This window comes from Schistocerca serialis, chromosome 2 (genome assembly GCF_023864345.2).
Source record: "Schistocerca serialis cubense isolate TAMUIC-IGC-003099 chromosome 2, iqSchSeri2.2, whole genome shotgun sequence".
NCBI classification, from domain to species: Eukaryota; Metazoa; Arthropoda; class Insecta; order Orthoptera; family Acrididae; genus Schistocerca; species Schistocerca serialis.
In genome coordinates, this window is record NC_064639.1 from 450,726,144 (window position 1) to 450,746,722 (window position 20,579).

Here is a 20,579-nt window from a genome sequence, read left to right on the forward strand (position 1 = left end):
GATGGTTCCAAGTTAATTTGCACAGATGTCACTAGAGATGAAAACGGAAACAGCTACCTGTATCTACAGCATTTTGATGAATTACAGACACAATACAATAAAGTTCTGCTTTCATTTTGGAATATCTGACCATACTGTCATACTTCCTGCATCATCAAAAATAAATGAAATAGGCAGCAAACCAATGAGTATTGAAAGGCAGTTCTGCTGTGTAGTAAAAGACTAAGTTTTTCAAATTTCTGTGTAATTTTCAACTGAACATTTCCCCCTGCATTTTGCCATAAAAAATTACAAGTAAACTGAGGTAGATAACTGCTGACATAAAAGTGTAAAATATTAAAAAACAGCTAGACATTGAACAGGAATGAAAGAAATATCTGGAATATTCATATCATGTTACATGACACAAAAACATATTTAGAAGATAGCACGGGCAGGAAAAGACCTGGTAAAAAAATGTTCATTCCTGATTCATAAGAATCAAAGGCAGAAAGATCAACTGTGGCCCTTGAAGTCAATATTTCAACTGGGACCACAAAAACTTTATAATCAAAATTGGTGAAAAATATTGAAAACCCTTCCAAAATATTAAAATATGCTAACAAATTCCTCATTACCACTGGATGTTAATATTAGTTGCCTCCAGTTTCAGTTCAAACAAGCTACAAAATTTGGAAGAGAGACAGAAAACGTTGATGAAAAATAATATTATCACTGAAAAATTAAAATTTTACTGGCCAGAATATGAAAAAAAACAATAAGCAGTTTTTAATATAATATCAGTGTCCTGTTCATAACAATTATTTTAAGTAGGATTATTTTCCAGATTTTCTGAATACACGCAGAGGTAAAGATATTATTAAAAAAAGTCTCAAAGGAAGTCTGGACAACAATCATTCTAGTATTCTTCTTGCAAGGTTTCCAGAGGTGTTTGAATTCAAATTATCATACAAAGATTTAATAGCATCACAGTTATCAGTTTGACTTCCAGAAATACAACCATTTAATATCTGCCACTGATGAGTTTGCAGAAAAACTTAGCTTTTCTTTAGCTGACTCAAAATGTCCCAGGAATCTGCTGCGACATTACAAAGCTGTCTGATTGCATGAACTACTCTAGCATTCTGTATGGGAAGATGCAGAGCCTGAACAATGTTTCGGCATGGTTCTTATCATATTTTTATTTATTTACTTAAGCTGACCATATCTGGGTCCTCAGACTCTTCTTGCACCACATCAAGATTTCACACATAGTGTTTTTGAACAAAGTTTCTTAACCCATAACTTCCCGACGTGTCCATATGGACACAATTGTTGACTAGTTTTGTTTTTACTTCATTGTTGGCTTACAATTATTTTTAGCGTTGATGGTCACATATTATTTTCAGGGAGGGTTTGAATTTTACGTACATTGTGTTAACACTTTAATGTTACCATTTACACTGTGATTGTGACAGCCTGTATTTCAGGGAGTGCTTTGACGTCCACAATGGAGCATGTTGACGTAAAGTAAGTAATGTTTCGTAAAGAACTTCTTCATTCTGGCATGTGAAACTGTTTGCAGTATATCTAAATATGTTTATATATCTAAAAACAAAGATGATGTGACTTACCAAATGAAAGCGCTAGCACTCTTTGTCTTTAAATATGTCTGCTTGTGTCTGTATATGTGTGGATGGATACGTGTGTGTGTGTGTGTGCGAGTGTATACCCATCTTTTTTTCCCCCTAAGGTAAGTCTTTCCGCTCCTGGGATTGGAATGACTCCTTACCCTCTCCCTTAAAACACACATCCTTTCGTCCTTCCCTCTCCTTCCCTGTTTCCTGATGAGGCAACAGTTTGTTGCGAAAGCTTGAATTTTATGTGTATGTTTGTGTTTGCTTGTGTGTCTATCGACATGCCAGCGCTTTCGTTTGGTAAGTCACATCATCTTTGTTTTTAGATATATTTTTCCCATGTGGAATGTTTCCCTCTATTAATAAATATGTTTATAGAGATTTTCATTTGAGAAAAGTTATTATCCATCGATTCACTTTCTGTTTATGAAGTGATTATTTCAGCCGTGTCCATATGGACATGCTGGGCAATTGCAGGGTCAAAAATTATTTCGTTTCTTTTTATCTTTTCATATCATAACAGAGGTCTGGCAGAATCTTTAGAGCCTGGTTTGACTGTGCAGGATGTTTTAGACATCCTGTTTGAGGATTCAAATGCTCCTCAGGCTGATGGAATTTACATCACGCCCCCTGATCCAGCAGTCCTCACGGATGAGGATTCGGGTGATGAGGATGAAGGAGGAATAGCAGATAATCTCAAACCTAGACAACTCCGGGCTGAAGCTGAAATAAGATTAACAGACACTCACACAGAAACAGATTTTAGAAATATAGATTACAGGAACAGAAATATGCAAAAAAACCAGGGTTCATGGTGCACTATTTTCAAATTTGAAGTCTTTTCCTGATCCATGCTTTGATACGTATGTTGATAAGTCTGCAGCAGAAATTTTCAAATTATTCTTTGATGACGATCTGATACAATTCCTAGTTGATGAGTCAAAGCACTACGCACTTTTCAAGAACTTTCCAAATCCTAATATAACTTCTGAAGAAATGAGGTGTTTTCTGGTGATCCTCATTCTAAGTAGTTATAACTCTCTCCCTAATAAGAGGTTATAGTGGGATTCCAATTTAGACACATGAAATGATTTTGTATGCAATGCCATGAGGAGAAATTGTTTTGAATGAATTCTTAGATTTCTGCACTGTAACGACAATAACAAATTTGATGAAAAGGACAAGAAGTGGAAAATTAGACCCTTTATTGAAATAATAAGAGACAAATGTAATAAGCTGTTTGTTCTTCAGCAACATGTCTTACGATGAACCAATGATAAAATATTTTGGGAGACACTCTTGCAAGCAATTTATTAGGGGGAAACCGATACGATTTGGATATAAAGCATAGTGTTTATGCACTACTTCTGGATATCTGGTAAATTTTACCTTTTATCAAGGAAAGTCACCCAATCCAAATACAGTATATGAAGCACAGTTTGCTAAGCCTCACTCGTTCACATGATAGATGGTTTGACACTGGATTTAAAGCTACTGCCATTCCACTTTTTCTTTGACAACCTATGTACGGGTTTTTCTGTTCTGTCATATCTGAGAGAAAAGGGCTATGGAGCAACAGGCACTATCAGAGAAAACAGAGTTCCCAAATCGTGCCCAGTTTCCTCAAAGAAAGTGCTAGTAAAAAAGGAAAGGGCATATTTTGAATCCTCACTTTCCAAGGATGATTGTGTTATAGTCACAAAATGGGTGGACAATTCAGTGGTTACTGTAGCTTCTACCTGTGAAGGAGTTGAACCTGCATCATTTGTAAAAAGATATTTCGCAAAGGAGAAGAAGACAGTTCAAGTACAATGTCCTGAAATTATCACAGCCTATAATAAACACATGGGAGGAGTGGATAATGTATGGATGAAAACATTGCCATATGCAGAATAAACATTCGAAACAAGAAGTGGTACTGGGCTTTATTTTCTTGGCTGATTGACGTATCTGTACATAATGTGTGGCAGCTGAAGAAAGAAACGGTAGCTAGGACTACTCAACCTGAATTCAGAAGAGAAATTGTACAAGTTTACCTAAAAAGATATATGAATCCCGTAAAAGGAGCAGGCAGGCCGTCTATCAGTCCTATGTGTGGATACAAATCATGTGTTCCAAGTGATATCAGATATGATGGCATAAAGCACTATATCAAGAAAACTGAGAAGATGAGAGGATGTGTAGGTTTGTACTGCAAACAGAAATCATCAGTTGTTCACTCAAAATGTGGGAAATGTGATGTAGGACCGTGTCTAGAATGCTTTGAAGTGTACCATGAAAGTCAGTAAAACAAATGATTGTGAATTGTTTTGTGTATGGTGTTATAAATTGGTTTGTAAGAATTATTTTGTTCAAATTTTGCCTACTTGTATTAAAACTCTGATTAATAAAACATATCTTCAAATGTATTTCAATATCACAGAAAATATTTCAAATATGCATCTGAGTGCCCAGCATGTCCATATGGACACGTTATGTTACAGACAAACTAAGACAGAGAAGAGTCAAATAATGGCTTATATGCTCTACTTAGATGCACAAGAAGTCAAAAAATTGAGAATAAATTTAAATATCCAATTTTGAAAAAATTCGGGCAGTTAAGGGTTAATAAATGACGAGAATTTTAATATGATAAATAGTAACAAAATGGTATTAACAGATTAAAAATGGTTTCGATGTTGACAATGTGAATAACAATACTTACTTGTAAGAACTAATAACATAATGCTAGCAGTACTGTTACTGTTGCTTCTGACACTAACAATAACAACAACAATGACAATAACAATAATAATAATAATAATAATAAACAATCAACATCTACAGCTACACACATAACCCACAGCCACTGTGATGTGCATGGCAGATGATACTTTGTATAGCACCACATTTTAGAGTTTCTTCCTGTTCCAACTGCATATGGTACACAGAAGAATGATTGCTTAAATTCCTCTTTACATGCTACAATTAGTCTAATTTTCTCTTCACAGTAATAGATGGCGATCTGAAGTACAAGGTGAGCACAAAGTCTTGCCCTGATTATAATAATTTATTACAGAGTAACTGTTTGACACAATAATTAAAAAAAAAAAAAAAAAAAGGTCAAGAGGTGTAATGTCTGGAGTGCAGGGTGGCCAGGGTTTTGGACCGTTCCTTCCAGTCCACCAATCTGGACATTACTCCCCTCTCCAGACATTACACCCCTTGACTTTTTTTCTGGGGCTATATCAAGAACAGAGTCTTCGTCACACCAGTTGCTGACATTGACGAACTGAAGGCTAGGATACAAGCTGCTGTGGGTACTGTGACAGAACACATGTTACGAAACACCTGGCGGGAACTGGAATACCATTTCGACATTCTCCAAGCTACCAAGGGAGCACATGTTGAGGTTTACTAATGTAAGTGGTCTTAAAAAAAAAAAAAACAGTAACACTAACCTATGTAACGGCATCAAATGTAACTTATTATGTCAAATGGTTATTATGTTATAAATTTTTATAATCAGGGCAAGACATTGTGCTCACCCTGTATATCTCTGCATTGTCCTCTTAATACCAGGTATTGAAATTTGGTAACTAGGCTTTTACGGAATACTTTGCATCTATCTTCATAAGTCTGCTAATTCATATTCTTTAAAATTTCTGTGACTGTCTCCCAAGAGTCAAACAAATCTTTGTCCATTCCTGCTCTCCTCCTTTGTATTCATTCAACATATTGTTAGTACTAATTGTTATAGGTTATTCATATATGAGCAATATTCTATGGTGAGATGCACAAGTGACTTGTAAGCAATCTAATTTTTAGACTGACTGCATTTTCTCAGTTTCATCCACTGAACCAAAGTCTGCCATCTGCCTTACCAAGAATTGAATCTACATGATCGTTTCAATTCATATTCCAACAAACTGTTACCCCCCCCCCCCCCCCCAAATATTTGTGTAGATGACTGATTCTAATTCTGAATCATTGCTGTTGTAGTCAGAGAATACTACTTTTTTTCATTTAGTGAAGTGGATAATTTTACTTTTCTGAACATTAAAAGGAAGTTTTCAATCTTCACAGCTCTTTGAAATCTTACTGAACTCTGAATGAATATTACTGCGGCATTTTTCTGAGAGTACTTGATTACCAATAACTGCATCATCTGTGAACATTCTGAGGTTGTTATTAATAATGTCTTGTCTTGTGATTAACATATAATATGAATAACAAGGGTCCCAGCACACTTTCCTGGGACATGTCTTAAATTACTTCTACTTCTGTCAATGACTTTTCATCCAAAATAATGTACTGTGGTTTACCTACCAATAAATCCTCACTGAAGTAACAAATTTTGTTTGGTACCCCAAACTCATACTATTGTTAATAAACACTGGTGTGGTATTGAGTTAAATGCTTTTCGGAAATCAAGAAATACTACATTTACCTGACTGCCTTGATCCATAGCTTTCAGGTTATCATGAGAGGAAAGCTTACATCGGATTTTGGAATAACCAATTTTTTCAGAATCTATGCTGTCTGGCATGAAGGAAATCATTGTGTTCAAGATAACTGATTAAGTCTCAGCTCAGAATATGTTCTAGGATTCTACAACAGATGAATATAAATGAGATTGGATGACAGTTTTGTGGTTCACTTCTGTTATTCTTTTTGTAGACAGGTAAATGCCATACAATCACTTCTTTTAAAAATTTTTTTTTTTTTGTATCACTCATTTTGTTGTGGTGAGAGAAGTAAACAAAGGCAGTACATCCATATATTCTGAACATTGGGTGAGAGCAGTATCTCTGCTTTTGATTTGCTATCCTCAGTTTCAATTCCTGTGTCCTCCATGAGTGTCTAGCCACTAATTTTAGCGACACTGACAGCCTTTGTATGTCTAGATATTGTTAAGGTTTTGTGAAAAATCTTTCAATAATATTCTGGTATTGTCATTGAAGTCACTGACAGCCTCACATCTCACTCTCCTGATAGCCAGATGCATTTCATTTAGCAATAGGTGTACAAAAGTGTGTGTTTATAGCTATACAAAAGTGATATTTTCTGACATATCGAGTGATGAGGCAAGAAATTTAGGCACACTGTTCTAGTTGAGAGGTTTGTGAAACAAGAAAAATCTGGTTGAAAACAAAAATTCTTAATTTTAATGGGATAATAAGTGTATATTGTTGTGGTCTTCAGTCCAAAGACTGGTTTGATGCAGCTCTCCATGCTACTCTATCCTGTGCAAGCCTCTTCATCTCCAAGTAACTACTGCAACCCACATCTGTCTGAATCTGTTTACTGTGTTCATCTCTTGATCACCCTCTACGATTTTTACCTCCCACACTTCCCTCCAGCACAAAATTGGTGATCCCTTGATGCCTCAGAATATGTCCTACCAACCAATCCCGTCTTCTAGTCAGATTATGCCACAAACTTTTCTTCCCCCCCCCCCCCCCTCAATTCTATTCAGTAGCTCCTCATTAGTTACATGATCTACCCATCTAATCTCAGCATTCTTCTGTAGCACCACATTTCAAAGCGTCTATTCTCTTCTTGTCTAAACTGTTTATCATCCATGTTTCACTTCAACGCATGGCTACACTCCATACAAATACTTTCTGAAAACACTTCCTGACACTTAAATCTATACTCCATGTTAATAAATGTCTCTTCTTCAGAAACACTTTTCTTGCCATTGATAGTCTACATTTCATATCCTCTCTACTTCGGCCATCATCAGTTATTTTGCTGCCCAAATAGCAAATCTCATCTACTACTTTAAGTGTCCCATTTCCTAATCTAATTCCCTAAGCATCTTGTGATTTAATTTGACTACATTCCATTATCCTTGTTTTGCTTTTGGTGATGTTCATCATATATCCTCCTTTCAAGACACTGTCCATTCCAATCAACTGCTCTTCCAAGTCCTTTGCTGTCTCTGACAGAATTACAATGTAACTGGTGTACATTGAAATTTTTATTTCTTCTCCATGGATTTTAATTGCTACTCCAATTTTTTCTTTGGTTTCCTTTACTGCTTGCTCTATATACAGACTGAATAACATTGAGGATAGGCCAAAGCCCTGTCTCACTCCCTTCCCAACCATTGCTTGCCTTTCATATCACTCAACTTTTATGACTGCCATCTGGTATCTGTATAAATTGTAAATCGCCTTTCACTCCCTGTACGTTAGCCCTTGCCACTTTTTGAATTTGAAAGAGAGTATCAGAGTCAACACTGTCAAAAGCCTTCTCTAAGTCTACAAAAGGTCTAAATGTAGGTTTGCCGCCTTTCCTTCAGCTACCTTCTAAGAGAAGTCATCTTATGATCAGTATTGCCTTGTGTGTTTCCACATTTCTCTGGAATCAAAACTGATCTTCCATGAGGTTGGCTTCTACCAGTTTTTCCATTCTTCTGTAAAGAATTCTTGTTAGTATTTTAAACAGTGACTTATTAAACTGATAGTTCAGTAATTTTTACACCTGTCAACTCCTGCCTTCCTTGGAATTCATCTGTCTCATACGTCTAGCTCAGGAAAGAGTTTTGTCATGGCTGGCTCTCCCAAGGCTATCAGTAGTTGTAATGGAACGTTGGCTACTCCTTGGGCCTTGTTTCAACCTAGGTCTTTCAGTGCTCTGTCAAATTCTTTATGCTGTATCATAGCTCCCATCTCACCTTCATCTACATCCTCTTCCATTTCCACCTTTCTGGTGACCTGTCTTTGCTTATGACTGGTTTTTCATCTGAGCTCTTGATACTCATACAGGTGGTCTTCTTTTCTTCAAACATCTCTTTAATTTTCCTGTAGGCAGTGTCTATCTTATGTCTCATTATATATGCTTCCACATCCTTATATTTGTCCTCTCGCCAAGTGCACACATGAAGAAATTTTTGTTGCTTTAGTAGGTATGTCATTAACTAGTAGTTGATTATCTGGTCATGTACTATTTATTCTAAGGCTTTGGAAAGTGCCAGAAGAATGCCAATAGGTTGGTAATCAGATAGTGCTGTGACAAAATTCTTCTTTGGTAGTGGCTTCACAAGTCTCTGTTACCAGGCCTCAGGGAAAACACTAGGGGTCAAGGAGTGACTGAAAGTATGAATTATTGTGGGCAGTACAGAGTCAATAATAAGCTTCATTATCTGTACTTTGATGCCATCATCTGTAGTAGATGCTGATCTCTAAAATCATGTAGAGGACTAGATGGAAGCTTTCTAGGGTACCCCATGTTCTTCCAGGTCCAATCATGCTTTATTTCATAAAAATACTTTGTCCCCAAATATAATATTCACTTTATACAACAATAATGGAAATTCAGGATTGAAGCAATTAACAAAACTGAGAAAAGGAAACAACTCATCTGTACGCAGATACACTTAACAGCACAGAGACAGAATAGTTACTCAATTTAATCTACAGTTATTTTCTAGTGTAGGCTCTCTTTTTCTCTTTCTTTAAGAATAATGTGGAAAATTTGTGATGGAGACTGTAAATTAAGGGTCACCTACATATTTAAAGTTTATGTATTATGTCATATTAATGAGTGCTTCCATCACTCTTGGCAGAAAAATTTTGTTTTCATTTCAACCCTGAAACTTACCTTTAAAATACACTGTAACTTGACGAATCACCTCTGCTTTAAATCAGTTATTTAAATTCATCATTGAAATAGTAAAATACTGATTCTGTTTGCATTGCTCCACTTAAAAACTTACTGAAATCCACATTGTCTTCAGTTTGTTCTACATACTCGGAAACTAACATTGTCCAGTTATGATTCAAGCAGAAACCACTTTAGTATCTTGTTTAAAAAAATAAGAAGTTAATTTAAACTTTTTAGGTAAACATTTTTTACCCATGGGCCACAAGGTTTAAAACCAAAAAATTGCATGAAACATGAGAAAAGTTTAAATCTGTAAAGGCTAAAGGTCTTATGAAATGTTCCCTTCAGAATGATTGACAGATGCTTACATTAAGATCAAAAACCCATTGCCTTATCAATTGCAACTAGTTTGGCATTTATGACTGTGTCAATATAGTGATAATTTAGGCTAAGATCAGTAAGAAAAAAAAGGTACATGTACGAGTAAAACAAACCTCGAATCACGTGATTGTCTAACTCATTATCATTTCATGACAATCCTCACTTAGTCTGCATACTACAACATTTATTAACATGTTTTCATGAGTTTCAGTTAAACATTTCACAGTTACTTCTATGACAGCAGAAGGTATGCCATCATTTCACACATAACAAGCAACAAGTAACAGAAAAGACAAGGGAAGAATGATCCAACTACACAGGAAGCAAGGGAATATGCCATCATCTATTCTTTGTTCTAAAGTATTTTAAAATGAACTGTAATTCACTGCTCTCTGCTCAGTCAATTACTTTGTGCCAAGAGCTTATCAGAGACTCCAAAACACAGACATATAACACAGAAGAGCACAGTTTACATGACCTTAGTTGTAAAAAAATTCTTTTCGCATTATTAACAAGTGGACTAAAAGTATTGGAACTGATGAATGATTCTGCTTCTTATTAAAGCAGAAAGTAATTACTTTTTATAATGAGTACTTACATCAAAATAATCTCGGACTTCATCATTTTCTTGCAGTAGTTCTTGTGCAGCTGGCTCATCACGGCAGTAGGCAACATGCTTGTCAAAGTCACGTTCCTGCAATAAAATTACAGAATGAACAGCTTTTATTTATTTTTTTGTATGTTACTGTTTGTGGAGGAAGGACTAAGTAAGAATTTTAACTACTACGTAAATAATATAAAGCTCTGTTTTCCACTCAACTGATGTCACTAAAATGTCATACCATTCTGATGAACATACTCAGTTGAAAACCTGAGAGCTTCATATTAGTTCAACTTTCTGAGAAAGAAAATATGATCATTTTTTTATCTCAAGCATTGCACCACTTCTGAATATTTAGTGACTCCTATGGTTCATGATGGGCTAAGTTTTTCTAAATAATTAAATGCACTAAGAGAACATAAATTACCTTGAATAATATGGTGTCTAACTTTGGACAAGAGGACAATTTCTCAATTTTAGATAGTGGAAGAGCTTATCCTCTACTTTAATTTCTACAGCACACCTCTTAGATGAAAATTTCATGGTATTCAAAAAAGGGCAAAGGCTTTCCTAAAATGCTGAAAACTAACCAGTATTCTGTGATTGCCATTACATGGTTTTCTCTGTGACACAGGCAAACAGCAGACAGACTTCAGTTACTATTTTAAAGCTTATTTGTGTTAATATTTGCTGTAAAAATAAATTGTTAGTGCATTTTCACTAATCTCAGTCTTTCTGCCTGTGTTATTTACTCAAGTGGTCTGCTATTCGTGAGTGTGCTTATGTTGTTCGTCTAAGCCTCATGCCTCAGTAGTGTGCTTACATTTTGTGGCATGCACTGCAGCTTTAGTGGTTATAAAGCTAAGTACTGACAAACTTATTTGTGCACTGTTATACAGCTATTAAATTTAATAGTTTTCAGCGGTGTTTCATGCTGTTTGTGGCAAAATAATAATTTAATAAACTTTTGGAAATGTTTGATTGCTGTGTTTTTTAGAGTTTTCTGTGTGTTGAAGTCATTTAGCAAATTTTGTGCTTTAGTTTTCAGCTGATGTTTCTTATTGTTTCTAGTGTAATAATTCAGTCAAAGTTTCATTCAGTGTTTTAACTTCGTTGAGTGTTCCAGTGGCTGTTTGAATTTTAGGATTTAGTTAATAGTTTTGTGAAGTTTTGTTGGTATTGGTATTAGCTATGGTGTAGTAGTATTAATACAAGTTGTTGCTTTCTTAGTAGATAGAGAATTTTGAGACCACTATTGTTAGTTCTATAAACAGTTCTACTGGTGTAACTGAACTTCGGTAACATAGAGGTATAGTTTTTTTTCAGTAGCTGTGAAATTTTACCACGAGTGAGAAGTGTGGGCTCTGTCATACGTTTGTGAGTAGTGGGTTATGGTGTGGGATTTGTTCAAAGTATTTTCATTGGGGGTGGGGGGGGGGGAGGGGAGGGGGGTGAGTGCAGTGGTGAAGCCAGTGGGCGTTCTAGGAAGACCTCTCCTGGGAATGCAGAATCTTTAGTAGAAATAAGTTGATAGAGGAGCAGGAGTGTAAGATCTGTGCCCTTCAGGTGCAGTTACAATGCACAAAAGAGGAACTAGATAGGGTGAGGGGGGTGAAAGGTGGTGGGGAATGGGAACTGGCAGTTGGCAAGAAGACAGCTACAAAGAGGAGGTATTCAGACAGTTATGCTTTGTGTATATGCTATAGATTTGACTAACTGTCAGCGTTGAGTGGAGAGGAGCCTCGCGCAGCTGTAGATGTAGATGTAGGCAACACACAGCAGTCCTCAGCAGTTAGGAGTCTATGTCAGCTGCAAAGTCTAACAGAAAAAAGGTTCTGCTGCTAGGTAGTTTGCATGGTAGAGGAGTGGGCCAGCAGTTGCAGGAAGTGTTCGGGAGTGAGTACCAGGTCACCAGCATTGTGAAGCCTAGTGCAGGGTTGGCTCAAGTGACTGACATTATAGGGGAGTTATGTCGAAATTTTATGGAGGAGGATCAGGTAGTGATAATGGGTGGAGCAGGGAACAGTCTTGATAGGGACGGGGAGTATGATGTAGGTGGTGACCTGGTAAAGGTAGCTATTCAAACTGGTGGCACTAATGTGCATTTTGTGCAACTGTTTCAGCATCACGATCAGCCTCATCTTCACGCGGCTGCTAGGCACATTAACATGGGGCAGAGAGGGCGCTGATGGCAGAAAGCATGGGTCACATCTCAGTAGTGCCTGTTGGGTCTGTCAGTAGATTGGGATTCACTAGCCATGGTCTGTATCTCAATGGGTATGGGAAGGGGAGACTGGCAAAGCTTATAGGTGACAGTGTAGTGGGTGGTGGTGGTGATGTGATCATTCATGGAAAAATTCCTAGTAGTTGGTGTTAGAGCTGCACCTTTTTTAGACTGAAGTCAGCTGATAGGTAAACCTGCTTAAAGGAAGTCCCTCTAACTAAATAGAGAAGGAATTAGCATATTTCATCAAAATATAAGAGGTATTAGAAATAAATTTAGTGAAATGCTTATAGATGTTGACTCAGAAATTATTGGTATATCAGAGCACCACTTAATAATCTGGCAATTCAGAGGCTTCCTTTACCAAGATACAGATTAGCTGACTGTTTTTCGAGGAGTTCCTTGCGGGGTGGACGAGTGGCTATGTACATAAAAAACAGTATTCATTTGAGTCTATAGATGTATCATGGCACTGCATTGAACAGATATTTGAATGTTGTGCAGGGGCAGTTGAATTTAGTGAAACTAAACTTCTAATTGTTGTTGGTTATAGGTTCCCTAGCTCTGACTTCAGAACATTTCTGCTCAAACTAGTGAGGATTCTTGATTCACTTTGTAGGAAGTATCAGAATTTAGTCATATGTGGTGACTTCAATATAAATTTTCTATATGATGGTGCAAGAAAAAGGATGTTGGTAGATCTCTTAAATTCATACAATCTTATGCAGACACTGTTTTTTCCAACTAGGGTGCAGTGGAACAGTAGCACAGCCATAGACAATATTTTTATTCAATCTTCATTACTAGTTGGGCATTCTATTAGTAGAAAGGTGAATGGCCTTTGAGACCATGATGCACAAATTTTAACACTACAAGGCTTTAGTATTCAAGCAAATGTCACATTTAATTACAAACTATGTAGGAAAGTTAATCCAACAGCAATAGAGAGTTTTTTATACCTTGTCAGGAAACAAGAGTGTTAGGATGTTTATAGTGCCGATAACATAGATGATGAATATAATGCTTTCCTTAACACATTTATCCTGCTCTTTGAGAGTTGCTTTCCATTACAACATTCTTGACAGGGTACTAGTAGTAATAGGCAGCCCGGGTGGCTGACTAGTGGCATAACGATATCTTGTAGAACAAAGCGGAAAGTATATCAAAATGTTAGAAGTAGTCACAATCAAGCTACAATAGCCCATTACAAACAGTATTGTAAGGTTCTTAAAAATGTTATTAGGAAGACAAAGAGCATGAGGTATGCAAATAGAATAGCCAATTCACAGGATAATATTAAAACCATATGGTCAGTTGTGAAGAAGTGTCTGGCCAGCAGCACAAGGTCAACAATATAAAGTCAGTTCAAAGTAAAAATATTTCTGTTACTGATAAATCAGATATATGTACAGTATTTAACAATCATTTTCTGAGTATTGCTGGTGAATTAAATAAAAATTTAGTTTCTACAGGGAAACATATAACTTTCTTGGCAAAAGCCTTTCTGAGACTGATGTTTGAAATACTCCTCTGTGATACAGACAAGAGGGAGATTGAGTCAATAATTAAATCACTGAAGACTAAGGACTCTCATGGTTACGATGGAGTGCCTAGCAGAATATTAAAGTACTTTGCTGCGCTTGTTAGCCCTGTATTTAGCCATATTTGTAATTTTTCCTTGAGGAATGGTCAGTTTCCTGAATGATTAAAGTACTCAGTAGTAAAGCTGCTTTATGAAAGAGGAAAAAGGAATAATGTAGACAATTTTAGATCTATTTCTATGCCATCAGTGTTTGTAAAATTTATCAAAAAGGCTATGTATGAAGGGATAAGTGATCATTTTACATGACACAATTTGCTATCAAATGTCCAGTTCGGCTTAAGAAGTCGTTTAACAACTGAAAATGCTATATTCTCCTCTCTCTGTGAGGTACTGGATGGGTTAAACAAGGTTTCAAACACTTGTCATATTTTCTTTATTTAACTTAAGCATTTGATTGTGTTGATCACAAAATATTGCTCCAGAAGTTGGACCATTACGGAATATGGGGAGTAGCTCAAGTAGCTCATGATTGGTTCACCTCGTGCTTTAGCAACAGACAGCAAAAGGTCATTATTCACAATGTTGAGAAGGCTGTGATGTGGGGTCTGAGTGGGGTACGTTCAAATGGGTTGTGCCCCGTGGATCAGTGCTGGGGCCACTCCCGTTCCTTATTTATATAAATGATATGCCCTCTAGTATTACAAGTAACTTGAAAATATTTTTGCTTGCTGAGGACACTAGCTTGGTAGTAAAGTATGTTGTGTGCCACAATGGATTGGTTTCAAATAGTGCAGTTCATGACCTAAGTTCATGGCTTGTAGAAAATAAACTAACACTAAATCACAGTAAGACTCAGTTTTTACAGTTTCCAACACACAATTCAACAAAGCCTGAAGTTTTACTTTCACAGAATGGGCCTATGATTAGTGGAACTGAAAAATTCAAATTTCTAGGTTTTCAGAAGGATAGTAAGCTGTCGTGGAAAGCCCACATTCAGGATCTTGTTCCAAGACTTAATGCTGCCATTTTTACTATTCGAACGGTATCTGAAGTGAGTGATCGTTTGACATGAAAATTATCCTACTTTGCTTATTTTCATCGCTTATGTCATATGGTATTATATTTAGGGGTAACTCTTCCCATTCTAAAAGGATATTTTTGGCTCACAAGCAGGCGATTTGGGCAATTAGTGATGTAAGTTCACAAACCTCTTGTCGACCCCTGTTCACGAGTCTGGATATTTTGACATTGGCCTCTCAATGTACAAGGGTTGGAACTTAAATAATGGCAACTTTTGGTCCACAACTGATACAAATGAGGTACATGTTTGCACCTGTTACTGTCCTTCAAAGTAGTCACCAGCATTGTGTAGAACCCGTTGCCAGCCATGTGGAAGGCTTAGTACACCGTTAGCAGAGCCTTTTCTGTTGATGGTGCAAATGGAGTGGTCTAAAGTTATGGTGATTCTCATGTATGACTGTAATGGTGTTATCCTAATGCATTACGTTCCTCCACAGCAGACTGACAATGCACAGTACTACTGTTTGTTTTTGGAGCATCACCTGCGACCAGTTTTGGGAAAGAATCGGCAACACTTTCTGAGCAACCCACCCATCATTTTGTACGACAATGCACGGGCACATACAGCGCAAGTTGTGGCTGCTCTGTTCGGCCGATGGGACTGGGAAGTACTGTACCATCCACCATACTCCCCAGACTTAAGTCCTTGTGACTTTGATTTGATTCTGAAGATGAAGGAACCACTTTGTGGCATTCGCTTCAGACCTGTTCCAAAGATTCCACAGGCAGTAGACTGCTCCATTTGCACCATCAGCAGAACAGGCCTTGCCAATGGTGTACTACAGCTTCCACATCGCCGGCAACAGGTTCTACACAATGCTGGTGACTACTTTGAAGGACAGTAACAGGTGCTAACATGTAACTCTTTTGCATCGGTTGTGAATAAATAGTTGCCACTATTTAAGTTTCAACCTTCATATATTTCCTTACTGTCATTTCCTGTTCACAATATTAACTTATTCCCAAGAATAAGCAGCTTTCACTCAGTTGATACTTGGCAGAAATCAAACTGTCATGTGGATCGGACTTCCTAAAATCTTGTGCAGAAAGGTGTGCCGTCTACCGCTGCATCCATTTTCAATAAGCTACCATGTGAATTCAAAAATCTTAACAGTAATCCATGCACTTTCAAATTGAAACTGAAGAGTTTCCTCATGGGTCACTCCTTCTATTCTGTCAAGGAGTTCCTTGAAAAATTAAGCTCATTCTTGTTGTATTGTAGATCGCGTTTACTTAAACTTATGGACTGAAGTTTTTTGGGTTCATAAACATTTATTTTTATCTGTTATTACTTTTATGTTGTAATTTCATGTACTGACACATTCCATGACCATGGAGATTTGCTCCTCAATTTGGTCCTACGGAACTTGACGTATACATAAAAATGAAAATAAAACCATTCTGCCAGTATTCCTTACATGTAAAAAGAGCAATTTCCTATGACCCAATATTTTATGGGATTACTAGCTTAATTTTTGTCAAAGGGAGAGTATGGTATCAGTCTATGAGAATTCCAACATATGTAATATTGTCAAGATGATTAACAAGTGCATATAGATAATATTGTACCTTTGTGTTTGTGATGTCAGTGATGCATGGAGTGGATCAAATCTGGTAAAAATACATAAGATACAGCTAATTATACAAATTTATTCTTACAACTTGATAACTTTTGTATAGACCTATGGTATTGATTCTGACAAAAGTACTACTGTACACACAGAATGATATCTGCTATAAATAGCTACTCTTATTTTTTGTGAAGAGTACCTTGAGAAGAAAACTGTGTGCAGTCAAAAATCCTTATTTCATCAAGGACTTTCCATTTCTTTAAATGAATATATCATATATGTTAAGAAAAGCAACTCTTCAAACTTAATATGAAAACTGTACTTACAACAAACAATTATTATCCTGTTACATACTACCTGTGCATACATTAGCTAAATGTAAGCTAGTAAATTTGTAAGACAGTCACTACTTTGAAAAGTGCTGCTGCTTCCTCAGTTATATTAAATAGCAACTGTTTATTTCCTACTGGTAGCTTAATATTCATCATCGTATGTAGATCCTATCAAAGTGAGAACCTACAGAGATGTGGAATGAATCAGGTTGTTACCATAAAGCCTTCTTCTTCTCAATTTGACTCTGTACTTCTTCATTAATTACTTTGACAAGCCAGAATGTGCTTAAATTGCATAAATATGTATGCCTCTGCTGGAGGAAAATAATGTGCCTGAGGCACGTTTGAGGAACCATTTATGTAACACATGCTGCCATATTTACCCGAGTACAAGATGACATGAAATATAAGACAATGCCGCATCCCCCCCCCCCCCCCCCCCCCACTAGAGTTCTTAAAAAAAATTTTTAACAGAATCTGACTAATCAAAATTACAAACTGTTCTTTTGATACAGTATAAGGTACCTGCTTAAAAAAGCTAACATTTTACCTATTGTAAACTTATGCTGTTTACTCATTTTTCTACATTCCGATAATACCAGAAGAAATAAAAAACAAAAAGAAATAGTTTACATTTATTTCTATCTTCATTTCCTTTTTTGCTTACTACCTATCCCAGTCGTATCTGTGATACCAATCTGTGGTATCACTGTTTTTAATTACCATCACCACCACCACCAACACCACTGGTATTACTAACTGGAATGATAGTTTCATTTATTCCAAGAGATGGGAGGGAAGAGACAATGTGTTTCTATAAACAAGCAGCAATGCAAAGAATAATTTTGAATGTCACAAATATATGCCTGTTCCTTCTGCATGTATCACAATTTCCAAAGTGGAGGTTAGGGTAGGACCTTATAGCACAGCTTGGAATGCTGTGAGTGAAATGGCCATCAATAAAAATTTTGAATCTTGGTTATCATAAATATTTGGCTGTTTCTTCTGAATGTGTTGTGATTCCCAAGGTCATGGATACAGAGGGACCTGAGAACAGCTGTTTTTCCTGAATACATAGAGGATTTCACATATATATTAATGCAAGAATGAGACAAATTCCTTTACCTCTTGTTCCAAACATGCCATCTGCCTGCTGCTCTCTCTCATTGTGTGCATAGAAACAACAGCTGACACACCCCCTCTCATTCTCATCATACCTCATCTAGTGAGCTTTGACAACACTGGTGTGCAAAACATGTAGATATGCCACTGGTGCCCATCTAGACTTTTTCTGTCTCCTGCAGAAATAAATACTGTTGCTGTGTACTTGCCCATTTTAAAATCACTTCAGTTTTGACTGCAATGGATTCAAGCAAACTGCATTTTAAACATGGTAGATCTTTACAAAAAGCCACTGCACATGGTATCCATTCACTTCTGTGGTTGGCAGCACAACAACATTTGCTGTTGTCATTGTTCCCCCTTTAACCCCTCTGAATTCTGCAAAATAAATCTGCATGAGACCTCAGTTGTCAATGTTTCACCAGTAAATGTGAGACACCGACTACAGAATGTAAAAATGTTGGCCTCAGCAGCAATACAACCCTGTATTTCTCAAGTGATGAATTTTGGAAAAATCTTGTCGTATAACTGGGCAAATACAGTATACAAGCACATGATGGATAGATTGAATACCTGGTGGAGTAGTGAAGAGTCACTGAATCAGACTGGGCACAATTTGGCTGAAAAAAAAATAGGCTGATAGGACACATCCTGAAGCATCTATGAGCAGTTAATTTGGTAATGAAGTGAAGTGAGGAGGATAGAAACTGTAGAGGGACAGCAACACTTGAATACAATAATCTGATCCAAATGAATGTAGGATGCATAATTATGCGTATATGAAAAGACTTACACAACATAAGTTTAGCATGGAGAGGTGCAGCAAACCAGTGTAACATATTACAATGGTCTTTCTGACTTTAGGAAAAATTTTGTACCGTGGAAGAACAATGTACAAAAGTAAATGAAGCTGGAGGTTTAAAATACTACATGAAAACTTGATGCCCTATATGGCAGTTCAACAGAGTATTGCATGGACAAACTATGTGATACATTGAGGTGTCATAATACTACAAATATACAATGCTGTAGAGCATTGTACTGTATCCATTGAGAATTGTACAAATATGATGAAACATTATTGAAGATGCAGTTATGAACAGCACAAACTGACCAGGTAAGTATTAAAGCAGTTGGTTAAGGCAAAAAGATAGCATAATGAAGACAACTGGAGTTTCTCAGCTTTGATAGACTACTCACGGCAGTTCCCAACAATAATAGAATTATAAAGTGCAGGAGTACCTGATAATACATTTACAGATGCAATTACATTTAATAGTTGGACATAAAACCAGTATTAAATGGTTTATATGACAATGGTAATAACATATTTAAAATAAAATGTATTAATTAGTAAAATTTAGATGGTAAAAAAGCATGAATTTATAATAAATAATAAGTGATGATTCAGTCAAAATGCTTATAAGGTTTGGCATATTTATGAAGTTAAAAATGTAGATGAGGTATGTAGCCCCACCCCCCTCTTCTTCTTTTTTTTTTTTAAATAGCCAGAGCTCGAAGCTGGTTAATACTGTGTCCTGTTATCCTGTTACATGCTTCTATGAGTGACACATCAGTCTGCTAAAGATGAGTGGTTGCCTTTCTTTTATTTTGCATATGAGTTTACTTATTATTTTATAGAGTGCCTCATTATAATACAATCATGGAATATGACATTACATTGTGTGTGTATTAATCAAAAATATTTATAAACAATAATATTACAGTGGGAACATGATGAAGACTGGAAACAAATTACGGCATCAGCTATAATTTTATTTTTGTTGTGGTGTTAAAAATTAAAATTACAGCCAGGTGCTATAATTTGTATCCAATTAATTGCCTGTTTAAGATACTGTGAATCCTCACAGTTAACACACTGCAGGAAAAAAGTCATTTGTTGAAAATTTATTGGCTCTGGTAATAGCCTTGATATTTTCATATAAAAATAATCTACCATAAATTTTATTAATTTGGTGTGCTACAGTTAAACTTATTTTGGAAGCTTCTATTTTCTGCAAAATATCCTAAGAGAGAAATCTTCAAATTGTATGTGAAAACATGTAGTTTTCCTTTAAAGGTCTTCAAAGTCTTGCTTAAATCCATAGAAAATGAAGAAGCTCATGCTTCTGATGCAGAGACTTTTTGCCACTGTATGGATGCAGCTGGTTCTTTTAAATAAGAATTGGTTGTCAACAACAAATCTTATGAGGGGGTAGTTGTACTGCATCAGTGAAAGAGTCTTCAGCTTGTACAATAGTAGCTTATAGGAAATATGCAAATTAACACCATGTTATGATTGCAGGAGAAAAATATCCTTTGCGCATGAACTGAGCTGTCCCAGAATATTACTCCACAAGACATCTTGGAACAAAAGTAAATCAGTTTAAATGCATAACTAGTATTGAGAGTGGACTATTTTTTGTTTGTAAAGACAGCTGTGCTTAACTTTCTAAAGAAATTATAAATATCTGTCTTCTGAAGGTGCTTATCATCCAAACAAATCTCCAGAACTC

The 20,579-nt window shown here is 36.3% G+C and overlaps 1 protein-coding gene across 2 annotated transcripts in view; it reads right to left on the reverse strand.

The window, feature by feature from the left end:
• The window catches only part of LOC126457328 (obscurin), a 684,258-nt gene that overhangs the window by 636,491 nt on the left and 27,188 nt on the right, over positions 1–20,579 (reverse strand). For both annotated transcript variants that reach the window (XM_050093526.1, XM_050093528.1), the window contains exon 3: positions 10,189–10,284. In XM_050093526.1, coding sequence (XP_049949483.1) covers positions 10,189–10,284 — 96 coding nt within the window. The remainder of the gene's footprint in view (positions 1–10,188; positions 10,285–20,579) is intronic.